Source organism: Homarus americanus, unplaced genomic scaffold, assembly GCF_018991925.1.
Source record: "Homarus americanus isolate GMGI-L3 unplaced genomic scaffold, GMGI_Hamer_2.0 scaffold43872, whole genome shotgun sequence".
Lineage (NCBI taxonomy): Eukaryota > Metazoa > Arthropoda > Malacostraca > Decapoda > Nephropidae > Homarus > Homarus americanus.
The window spans coordinates 16,289-29,538 of record NW_024742269.1 but is presented as its reverse complement, the minus strand read 5'-3'; the positions used below and the strand labels follow the sequence as shown (position 1 = coordinate 29,538).

General features: G+C 39.7%; 1 protein-coding gene across 1 annotated transcript; it reads left to right on the top strand.

The window, feature by feature from the left end:
- Nucleotides 1-9,857: 9,857 nt before the first annotated feature.
- LOC121876700 (basic salivary proline-rich protein 3-like) lies at nucleotides 9,858-12,691 on the top strand. The gene is made up of 2 exons (XM_042382046.1): nucleotides 9,858-9,876; nucleotides 12,117-12,691. Exons 1-2 carry the CDS (start codon nucleotides 9,858-9,860, stop codon nucleotides 12,689-12,691), a joined length of 594 nt encoding a protein of 197 aa, XP_042237980.1.
- The last annotated feature ends 559 nt before the right edge of the window (nucleotides 12,692-13,250 follow it).

Below are 13,250 nucleotides of genomic sequence, written 5' to 3'. Positions count from 1 at the left end.
AACAGCATCACAGCCTTATATATCGTGGCCTTCCATTGCTATATTTCTCCAACACTATTTTCTATAACTTATTTTTTCTCGAATTCACTCTAAATCTGGGTGGGAGGTTTGAGTGTGCGGTTCATTGCCACTAACTCCTGTCCTGCCACGCCACGTTAAGGTGAATAAGGTAGATGGCTTATGTGTGTGTAACTGTCAACTATATGAATGAGAGACTGTGGTGATGAACAAGTGTGGTGAAGAACAATAAGTGTGGTGAAGAACAGGGACAGTGTGGTGATGAACAAAAGTGTGGTGAAGAACAATAAGTGTGGTGAAGAACAGGGACAGTGTGGTGATGAACAAAAGTGTGGTGAAGAACAGGGACAGTGTGGTGATGAACAAAAGTGTGGTGAAGAACAATAAGTGTGGTGAAGAACAAGGACACATATATTTCATTATGTTTTTCTTATTTTGTTTATTTATTCATCTTTGTGTGTGTGTGTGTGTGTGTGTGTGTGTGTGTGAATTACTGATAAGAAAGGATTGGTCAGGTCAGGTCAGGTTAGGGTTAATTACGTCAGAGAATTACAGGTATTAAAACACTCTTTTCACTCATACACGATTTTTAATTCATAAAAAAAAATATTGATAAATCTCAGAGAAGAATAGAAGCAGAAAAAAAATTATTAATCACGGGGCGGAAACATACTCCTTATAGTGATAAAACACCGCTATTTTATTTAGCATACATGTCAAACTCGTGAAATATGATAATACTTTGCATATATATAGAAACTGGCAACTACAGTGATGCCTCTGTTGGGTCATCATTTTTCTAGCTTTGTGGCCCATGGTGCAGGTGTGACGTCTCTCTCTCTCTCTTTACTTAATCTCTTTCTCGCTTTCTTAACCTCACTCTTAAGTAATTCCTTCACACTTCCTCCTATCATTCTATCACTCTTAAGTAATTCCTTCACACTTCCTCCTATCATTCTATCATTTTTCACTAATTTAACTCCCATGTTCTTTCTCACTTTCTTTAACCCTCTCATGTTTCTCTCTTTCTCAATTCTTACTTTCATTCCCTATCATCACTCCTCTTCCTTCTATAATTAGTATCACGTTTTCACTCTCATAATCTATCGTATAATTTCTCGTTTCGTCATCTCCGTTGCGTCCTTGGCTTCTCCTTCACCTTTTCCTCTCCCTTCCCTCAATTCATTTTTCCTCCCTCCACCATCCTCTTCCCTCCTTCTCCCACCATCCTCTCCTCCCCTCCCTTTCCTTCCTCCACCATCCTCATCCCTCACTTCTTCCACAATCCTCTCCCTCTCTCCTTTCCTTCCCCCCACCATCCTCCCCTTCCCCTCTCCCCTCCCTCCCCACCATCTTCCCCCTACCCACCCTTCACACTTACCTCTTAATGAACTCAGGTGAGCTTAATAACAGGTAAGACGCGATAGTTTTAAACAAAGGGTCTTTACGGTGGTTCGGGGATATATCGCGTGGTCGACTTTACGGGAACACATACATATTGGGTACTGGCAATGAGAGAGAGAGAGAGAGAGAGAGAGAGAGAGAGAGAGAGAGAGAGAGAGAGAGAGAGAGAGAGAGATAACAGAATAATTCATAATGTTCAGAGCGGAGGAAGATGAGTGGGAGAGAGAGAGAGAGAGAGAGAGAGAGACTAGAGAGAGAGAGAGAGCTTAATCTACTCTAACCTAGCTTAATCTACACTAACCTAGCTTAATCTACTCTAACCTACCTTAATCTACTCTAACCTAGCTTAATCTACCCTAACCTAACCTAATCTATCCTAACCTAGCTTAATCTACACTAACATAGCTTAATCTACTCTAACATAGCTTAATCTACTCTAACCTACCTTAATCTACTCTAACCTAGCTTAATCTACTCTAACCTAGCTTAATCTACCCTAACTTAGTTTAACCTAACCTAATTTATCTCATCCTAACCAAAACTATCATGCAAGTGGGTCCATAGTCTTCTTCACGGCCCAATAGGGAGACTGTGGCAGTGTGGCTATAACTTGTTGCACAGTATACTAAGCTGGTTTCCATTCGGCCACAGCACCCCATAAACGTAATGTAACTTAACACAGCGTACTTTAACCTAGACTAACCTAACCTAGCATACTTTAATCTAACCTAACTTAACCCAATCTAACCTCAGAAGATGTCATAACTTACAAACTTTTGACCAGTAGGATTTTGTCCACTGAGAAATTATTTGATAAGATTTTGACCAGTGAGTAATTAACTGTTTGTTTTTTGTCGTGTGGGAAATTGTCTGGTGAGAATTTTTCTCGTCGGAAATTGTTTGGTGGGATTTAATTCCCTGGGATTTGGTCCGTCCACCAATTCAGCTTAGTGGCGCTGCTAAATTGTTAGGCCGCAGTACACTTGATGTGGATGAACTTTTGAGCCCGGAGTGCTAGGCTAGTTTAACTCCTCCGGCCGCGAATAATTGTACATTGTATTTCTCTCTCACTGGAGGACAATTGTTGCGTCCACTCCTGACAAACTGTTCATCGTGATAACTATGATCTCAAATATTGTGTGAAAAGAAGAATTGAAACTTAGGTTGGTTTTATATCAACCTAATATTATTTGTATTATCTGCTATGTATTAGAGAAATGGTACTATCTTATGTTCAAACTTCGATAAAAAATGCCAATCTGCTTTATGTTTTAAGAAGTTTGGGTTGTAAGATGTGAAGATATAAAACCACGAGAGAGACGAGAATTTCATGTCGAGAACTGCGAGGAATGAAGGGGCTGAATGATGAAGTTCAGCTACAGAGAACCAGCTTAGAAGACGGGATGATATGATAAGGAATGACTGGTCGCAGAGAGGAGTGACAATTGACTGATCTCGTTAGCTCACTGGTTCCATAAATTACTTTACAAAAGAGAAAGTGAACAGATGGATCGTCAGATGAGGAGAATAGATTTATATTCTGTTTGGTTTGACAATGATTAGTAGGACACAGCTGACAACTTGCACATGAGGGGGGGCACGGCTCTTATAATGGATATATGGTGGCACCAGGAGAGGTTAGTCAAGGAAGACCAAGTACATCAACAGTCACAGCGGGTATAATGGTGACGTTACTGTGTGAAAGTGAAGGCTGAAAATAATCAAGTTAAGAGAAACAGAGCTTGTGTCTTGGTGGCACTGAATGTTACCGGGCTATTTGCGCCCCACTCTAGCGATGTTAAGATCTGTTAAGTAGTTTTTGTATTGAGGCGATCCACACAACATGGACACCGGAGTAAAAAAAAAAACAGACCTTGGTGCAACTTGGTGTGTTCATGTGGAATAAAAAGAAACTCGGAACAAGAACTGAGCTTGAGGTACCCCAGCACTGACTCACTGTATGGACGTAGTGGTTGGGAAGAAAAGGAGAATTCTGGGATATTACAGTAGAAAGTCTGGCCACGCGAGTCTTATGCCCGATCTTGTAGAAAGCTTTAAAAATACCAAGAGTAACAAGATCAAATTTGCTGGAGTTTTTAAAGCAACGTTAAATTTTTGAACCAGCAGAGAACACAGGTCAGGGGTGGGATGGCTGGGGCGGAGGTCATTTGGGAGTGAGTAGGAGAGCGGTGTTCTTCGTGTTGTCTGAGCAGCTGTCTGATCATTGTCAGTCTATGACTAGAGATGATCGAGGCGAGAGATATGAGATGATAGATGGAGCGAGAAGAGGAATAACTTTTTTCTTCAGAACAACTCTAGAGGAGTAAGCGTTGTTGAAAATTTTTAGAGGACAGGGGTGAGGTCTGGTACACATGTATTGAGAACGAGGTGAGGGACGCCATCAGGCCCAACACGACAAGTATTTCTTTTATTGTAAACGATGATAGTTTGTCCCTGAGTCGCTGGTCAGATATTGGCTTTGTTTGGTGCCAGTATTACAAGTTGCCAATTGTTCGTTACATGAAACATGACGTTGATTCTGTTTTAGCCTGAGCTCAGAATGTTTCGAGTACATTTTATGAGATTTGAAAGGTTTATAATTGTTAATATAACTTTTATTTTTTATTTATGTGTGATTCGATTTTTAGGGTTGTTTCGAGGTAGTCTCACCAATATTAATTATCCACCATTCCAATATTACACAATATTTGGTTTTCACGTTAAAGGAAGCTAACGAACAACAAATCTAAATTGAAGTTTCGAAATTTTGGTTTGTATCAGACCGATTTCCTGAGTTTATAATTGTTCAATATTCCAAATTTTACGTCTTGATATTTCTCAATTCCTGCGAAATATTACTGCAATTGACATGAGGATCAAAGTTTCGAAATTTAGTTTACATTGAGTCGAATTTCCGACATTCGAATACGTCTACACTGACTAAACTTATGATAATTAATTCTGAATCGGAGTTCCGAACCTAATGTCCTTTGTAATCGTTCTCCAGAGGTTCGATTCTGCTTTCAGTAAGAAAATCTTTGACTTTATTGGAGAGAGAGAGAGAGAGAGAGAGAGAGAGAGAGAGAGAGAGAGAGAGAGAGAGAGAGAGAGAGAGAGAGAGAGAGAGAGAGAGGACCTACTCTAGCTGTACCATCAGCGGCGCTTATTAAAGACGAGAGCATTACTTAGATCACTTGTCATTGTAAGTAAATAATACAAAAAAAATAATAAAAATTAGACCGTATTCAACCGAGGCATCAGTTCAAGGAGGATGACATCATCTTTAAAGCTGTGACCCTTGACCTCTGACCTCTGACCTTTTAACCCCTAAAACACAACAGATCTCAGGGTATGAACTTAGCATGCTTTCCTGTTGGGCGCTGTAAACGCTTCTGCGTTTCACCTTACAAGGATGTAGGAGGGTTGCCCAATAAAAAAAATTCTCAGGGTTGTCAAGGTACACTGACCGCCATAATCACTTGATCTCGTCGGTGTCACGTTAAGAAATTGTTTATTTTCTTCTCGTTTAATGATGGTGTTTGGTAGCAGATAAAAGTATAAAGGCTAAAAGCGTGTAATTTATGGAGCTGTAAAACTGTGTTAGGTTTTAGTTCACAGCCATTTACTCCCTGGCTAAATGTATGCAAGAAAGGCGGCCCACTCATTTACATATGAACATTCACAGGTGTGCATATATGTAGTCCTTCGGTGTGTGTACATGTGTGGTTACGGTGAGTGAGTGAACAAATATTTACACACATGCACTTGTGTAGACACTGACAAAATATTCATAGATGTACACTCACATGTATGTTCGCGAATACAGAGACACAGACACACAGACAGACATAAATATATATACAGTATACACAAAATAACAAAACACACACACACACTGTCCCAAACATCCTCCCCTCACCACAACTCCCCTCTCCCCTCTCACCCGCACACTCTGTTCCCCACACCTCCCCTCACATCTCCCCTGCCACACCTCCTTTCTCCCCCGAAAACCCTCCCCTCAGTTTTCCCCACCACATCTCCCCTCCCTCTACACATACATACTTCCTCTTTCTCTTCTCCTACCCTCACCTCACCCCTCCCTACCCCCTACCTACGCACAGACTCACACTTTCCCCTACTTCATCTACCACCCATTTCTTTATCAACACACACACACACACACACACACACACACACACACACACACACACACACACACACACACACACACACACACACACACACACACACACACACACACACACACACACCAACAATGCCTTGATTAACGAAATGCGGCAGACACTTAACGAGTCGTTTTTGTGTCGTTATTTGAGGCCATAAAAGTAAAGGAGTACTACTGAGCGGTGGTCAGAGGCACGCTTAACTACTCTGATCGCTGCCACTTGTTCCACGCTCTTCCTTAACTGCCCACCTCCTCTAATTACTCGTTGGGTTACGCCTAATGATTGTTTGCGTTTACTTAATGAGTTCTGATGAAATGTTGAATACAGAAGTTGTTAAGGAGTGATTAGGATTAGGGATAATTTTGTATTAATGACTGTAGTATATACTGTAATTATTATCGTATAGTTGTTGTTAATCTTTTATAGTTAACGAAGACAACAATAAAAAGTTGACTACTAATTACTCTAAATAGTGACTGCTTAATAGTTCTACATAATTTTTGACTGTTATATTCTAATGCCCTGTTATGGTTGTATGTTAAAGAAAAGTTGTAAATTGCTGAAAGTATTGTGGTTGTGAGTCAGTGGTTACACATGTTCCCTACACCACCTTGTTCCACACACACTCTAATACAACCAGTAGGGAAATATCTCCTCCCATAAGATTTAATTTTTTGTCTACACCCAATACACGAATCAAGAGTCCGGTCTACATTCACTCATCTGTACTCAGGTATACTGTAGGGCGCCAAAGTTTAAGTTAATTTATTCGCGACTACAAACTCCGATATACATTGCCAAAATTTAAGATGGTGTAGGGCGGATTTAGCACACTGAAGAAGCTAAGTGTCACATACTGTACTCGACCCCCTTCACTTCTCTAGGTAAGTCAGGTACCCATTCACAACTGGGTCGATTAGGAGTGACCCGGGAGAACTAGCAACTCATAGGAGAGGAGGTAAGCGTTGTATCCACTCGGCTGCTATAACCTTTTAAAAGCCTAAGATCCATAATATTTTAAGTTATATTTTAGTTCCTGTATTCGCGAATCCCAAATCCGTCAGACACCATAGCGAATCCAATAGCTACCCTTCATAAAAACCCAATAAGCGACCAACACACACACACACACACACACGCACACACACACACACACACACACACACACACACACACACACACACACACACACACACACACACACACACACACACACACACAAAGAGACATTTTAAACACGGGAAGAGAGACGTATAAGCCACATTTAATTACCATCACTTTTTATGTAAACAATAACTACTAATGTTTACTCGACCCTTTTGTTTGAGATTAAATGCCCATGAAATACATAAGAACTTGTAATACTGGATAATTGGGAGAGAGAATTAAGATCGTATATAAAGAATTAAATACCTTGATTGTTATGAGGACTTTGTTATTGTTTATGGTGAAATAGTCTACCTTTTTTCCACTTTAAAGTATAAATAAAGAAAAGTATCAATGAAAGTAACTGCGAAATTACTGTTATGAAGGAATAATACCCTTAAGAGTTACAGAAAATTACACTGAAATATTACTGAAGAAATACAGTATATTCTAATGTATTAATATAGGGAAATATTATATTATACAAAAAATACAGTGAAATATTACTGATAAACAACAGTAAATATTTATGGAAAACAACATTAACTCTGTAGTGTAAAATTACCTTCAACATTAATAAAAAAATTGAGGGGAATGTTAATGAAGAAATGGAGTAAATTTCTGGGTGCAGTAATAAAGTAAATTTTGTAACAGAACTACAAGTGGAACATTATTACAGTGATGCATTACAGTGTTGACGCAGAGTTATTACATCTTTATGCAAATTACAGGAGTTTGTGACAAATTATCAAAGGCAATATTTTACACACACACACGTTGTATATTTTTATGTAGATTTAAATAACTTCTTTTTTTTTAAGCGGGAAGACCTGACCATTTTTTTTGACGCAGAAATACATGTGATATTTTGGTTGAGAATTACACGACCTTTATGGAAAAATAATGTTATTTTTGAGCCTGAAAATATGTAGTTTCTGGATGAAGAAATAACGTTAAAAAAATTGTGAAAGTTTTGTAAATTTGCAATGAAGAAAAAGTACAATATATTTTGATGGCAGAAAACAGTACATTATCGAAGCATTATGAGTGAGTAAAATCTGACCGATATTTATATTTGTGTTTCATTATAAGAGATTAGTAAAGGTAAGTGGGGGTGCAGTGTGGGGGACCTGCGGGTGAGGGGTGCAGTGTGGGGGACCTGCGGGTGGGGGGTGCAGTGTGGGGGACCTGCGGGTGAGGGGGCTGGAGGCGCGGGAAAGTCGGCTAAAAGACCTAGGTTAATGGGACTAGACATCAGTTAATTAACAAGGACCTAGGGAGGGCGGGTGGGGGCTGAGGGCTGAAACACCATCTCGGGCAGTCAGGAAGGTGGACACAGTTTGCCTAATGATCTAAAAATTTAATATCAGGAAAAATTGCGCCTCAAACACACACTTGATATTCCCGCTATGTTCGAGGCCTCAGCTGGGACGATGTTAAGTTACGTTTACGAGTGAAAAAAAAATTCTTAATCTGTTGTATTTAAACCATGCTTTATAGTGTGTATTTCTGACAGCCCTTTATACATAGGACGTGTTCTAGAGGTGGGGAGGGGGAGGGGGGGTGGTCGCACGATGTTGGAGAATACCACGAACAGGACCGCGACTTATGCACCACCCTGTATAATCATGACAGGTGTGCCTCTTCCCCCATCAAACCTACAGGTGACTAATTAATTACATGTGAGCAGCACTAACATGAAGCCTTATTGATACACCTCAGGCATCACACCTCAAAAATATTTATCTGTAACTCAATATTTCTCTATTTATCAATTTATTTTTCTTCGTTCGTTATTACTGCATCTACTCACCTAGCATACGCGTTTATAAGAACTTAGTTGTGTTGTGTGAGAGAGAGAGAGAGAGAGAGAGAGAGAGAGAGAGAACACCAGCAACTTCAAACAACACGCACCTCATAACAAGAGTTGCAGACAATTTTACCCTTGTCCTCTTCCCCTGTCTCTCCTCCTCCTCCACCCCTTCCTTCCTTCCTTCCTCCTCGTCCTCTCCTCCTCCTCCTCCCTCCCACAGAGCCCAACACGACGTAATTAATAACACCGCTGGAAAATATGCTCGTGAAAAATATAGTTTTATTAGTATTGGGGTCGTTGTGGGGTATGAGCCTGGAGCACCCGTCTGATATACCGTGAGAACCCGCCACCGCTGACGGCTGCCCTCCCAGACCTCACGCTGCTTCAAAGTCGCTTATCCTCCCGCACAATTATCCTACCAAGACAAGACCAACTCAATTTAACTCAATTTTTGCCCAATATCGTCTTCTGCAACGACGCTCAAGAACTGTAGTTGACCCAAAAAAATAGGAATTATAGCTTTCCATTTCTCGTATTTAAAAACAGACGACGACGTTTTCGCTTGTTTACAAATCCCATTCTGCGGGTCCTCCAGTTAATGATTCTAACACTACGCTTCTGATCCTCTTATGTTTCGTCCACACCTTTGAACCCTAATAATGTTTGTTTTTTCTGTGACGTATACTTCTTTTATTTACTTTTTCCCCGTTGGAAATATAGGTCCAAACAGCTCAATATTTAAATGTTTTGCTCAGTGTTATTACCACCTGATAACGCTGTGTATAATATCATCGTATTCTTCTCTTTATTACCAGCACATGTTCTCAACGACGAAAACCTTCAGTTTTATATTGATAATATGAGACCAACACACGCAGGAACACAACGCCACTGTGTGTAAGTTTTTGGAGAGAGAACAAATTAATACTGAAATATAAGATCATAGAGAATGGGTAAATATTAACGCGTGAGGTAAATAAGATAAAACCGATAAAATGTAATTAGATGGAGATAAACAAAAGAGATAAACAACTGTATAATATAACATTATATATATATATATATATATATATATATATATATATATATATATATATATATATATATATATATATATATATATATATATATATATATATATATATATATATTCATCAAGTAAGCCTAGGACAGAGTATCAGTTGGTATTAATAGGATAAGTCAGAAGTTACAGGTTTTCCTGATCATTGTGTGTCAGTACAGGTGAGTATAATATAGTACAATGTATAGTATATTGATCTGACGCACCGATGGAACTGAGAACTCAAGGTATGAACAAGTGAGGCAGGTGTGACATAACAGTCAAGGGAAGATTTTACAGGTGTGTCGGAAGTTAATAATGAGAGGTATTCATTGGATATATCTTCTAGTAAATATTGATTCCTATCACCTGTCACCATAACACCTGGACAACTATTTCTTTGCAAGAGTTTGTCTTAGTTGTCACGCATAAAGTGATGTGGTTGAAGGTCTCACACCGAGGCCTCTTGTAGTGCACAAGGAAGTACGAGATGTGAACTGCTAACTGAGTCGGAAAAACATGATCTCCGGAACACGAGGAACTGCTCTTTATGGAGACTGAATATAAAGATCATTTGATAAGTAAACAGCTAATTCAGTTTTCCGTCCAAGGGAATATTTCTATACATATTATGGCGCCAGCATAGTGTATGACGGCCATATATGATTAGTTCTTAAAATTCGTTCTTAAGTCACGAACAACAGCCGAGAGGAATATAAGGGTACCGTGGCTGCTCTTGGTGTTTGGCACAGTACAGGGGAGGACTCTGAGTTCCTTTAATCCATAAAGGATCACCTGAGGTACTGTGCAGCTCGTAATATCGGGTCTCCTGGCAGTGTTGGTAATAACACTGTTGTCTGGGCCGCTTCCTCGACAGTGAGAGCTGAGACAAGATAATTTTTGGTTTTCGTCGGCAGCGCGAGGCCGGCAGTGTGTTGTGTGTCTTCAGTAGTCACAGCGGAGAACACAGAGGGTAAAATGTCTACTATGAGCCGTCAGTTGAGACGGGGGATTGGGTGTAAACAAGGCTATTTGTTAGGTTTAACTTGAGGTTTTAAGGTCGTCTTCTGTCTCCTAGTGGAGGGCTGCTGCCACTGCGGGGGTTGTGGTACGGTCTCCTGGTGAGCCGCCATGATAACTATATTGGTGGTGGACTGGACAACTTGTTCCCAGTCTTGGTCACTTAGTGAGGGCGTCGCTACACCAACACATTTTATTGTTATAACTTGATGAGTGTTGGAAGCTTCCACAAGTACGTCACTGTTGCTGTGAATTGTATTGCAGATGAACTTCAGCCCTTTCCTAAGACGAATATCCTTTTCAACTAATCTTTACATTTTTCGAAGATGGGGCAAGCAACACCAGCCCCACGCCCCCATGTTGTACCACACACCTGTACCACCTGTACCAACGCTTGGACGAGTCAGTAAGTTTCTGAGACACTTCATTGACTGAAATTATAAGAGATGATTTTTTTCATAAACTGCTGGCAAGTATGAGTACAAGGTTACTTAGTTCTGACGCGGTGAGAGGTGGAGGGTGACCGTTGCCAGCGTAACAGTGTAGCAGCTAGTAAGGTGGGGGGGGGGGGTGATACCAAGGGCTGGACTCTCCCTAAAGGTTCTTTAAACACAAACACTACATACACTCAAACACAAATATGGGCATAAGAGATAAGGAATAATACCCGTGTGAGAGAAATCACAAATATTTTAGGTCTCGTGTGTTGACTGTAAAATGACTGTGTTCCCAATCATTAACTGGAGTGACAGTCAACAGTTTGAATGGATGTATACACAAAAGTTAACTGGTAAGGTTAGTAATACATACACACAAAAGTTGACTGGTGAGGTGAACGTATACACACAAAAGTTGACTGAGTGGACAACTAGCCAGTCGACCACTTCCACATGGCTCAACTTTTTGACAAATATTACCCTTTACGACCAATATTTTGAAGTAAAAGCCTGACAGGGTTATAATGCGTATACTCTCTCTCTCTCTCTCTCTCTCTCTCTCTCTCTCTCTCTCTCTCTCACACACACACACACACACACACACACACACACACACACACACACACCAGCTGTTGAAATCTAGTGAAGCAATGTGTTGTATAGTTCCACTGTATATTGGCAAAAATCAAAGGAACCTCTCTCTCTCCCTCTCTGTATATATATATATATATATATATATATATATATATATATATATATATATATATATATATATATATATATATATATATAGTGTGTGTGTGTGTGTATTTATAGTTTGTGGACTAATTTTTATTTTTCTCCTCTTTCTTTTTCTTTCTTTCTTTTTTGCACCATCTCTTATTTTATCTCTTTATTAAGATCCCAAAACACAGACCTGACACGAGAGAGAGAGAGAGAGAGAGAGAGAGTAAAAACGAAGTTTTATAGAATTGAACGGGAAAGTCTACCAGTAACAGTGTCTGGTAACAGTGAAGGTCTACCACCAACAGTATCTGGTAACAGTGAAGGTCTACCACCAACAGTATCTGGTAACAGTGAAGGTCTACCATCAACAGTATCTGGTAACAGTGAAGGTCTACCACCAACAGTATCTGGTAACAGTAACGGTCTACCATCAACAGTATCTGGTAACAGTGAAGGTCTACCATCAACAGTATCTGGTAACAGTAACGGTCTACCATCAACAGTATCTGGTAACAGTAACGGTCTACCATCAACAGTATCTGGTAACAGTGAAGGTCTACCACCAACAGTATCTGGTAACAGTGAAGGTCTACCACCAACAGTATCTGGTAACAGTAACGGTCTACCATCAACAGTATCTGGTAACAGTGAAGGTCTACCATCAACAGTATCTGGTAACAGTAACGGTCTACCATCAACAGTATCTGGTAACAGTAACGGTCTACCATCAACAGTATCTGGTAACAGTGAAGGTCTACCACCAACAGTATCTGGTAACAGTGGTCTCTCTCTCAAGGTCTCAAGTCAAAGGTTTGAGGACCCTGGTCGTCCACACCACGTCAACAACATCTCAGTTTTATGGGATTTTCTCGGAGGTTAACTCACGGTGACGTGGGTTTTATATTTCAATGTATAATCCTAAGGTTTTGGTATTTGAAGTTGGGCTTTTGGTATTTTGGACTTAAAACTGTATCTTCTAGTCATGATGTTTTATCTTTTGGACACATTAAATAAACCTGTTTTTCCCGGTCTTGATACAGCGTGAAATATCTAATGTATATAATAATATGTAACTGTATGCTTAATAATAGTTATATAATATATCAGTTAATTATACAAACTAGCAGAAACAAAAACAACAAAAGTCACATGAAAACAATAACAACAAGTCACACAAACACAACAAGAAAGTAACACCAACAACAACATTAAGTCACACAAACAAAGTAAAAAAAAAACATCATTAACAACAACAATAACTACAACAACAGTCAAGTACACATAAAGACAACACTAACAACAACAACAACAACAACAACAACAACGTCACTTAAAACAACAACAACAACAACGTCACTTAAAACAACAACAACAACAACAACAACAACAACAACTACAACCACTATTACCCAGCCATAATCACCCTTTAATCAACGCTA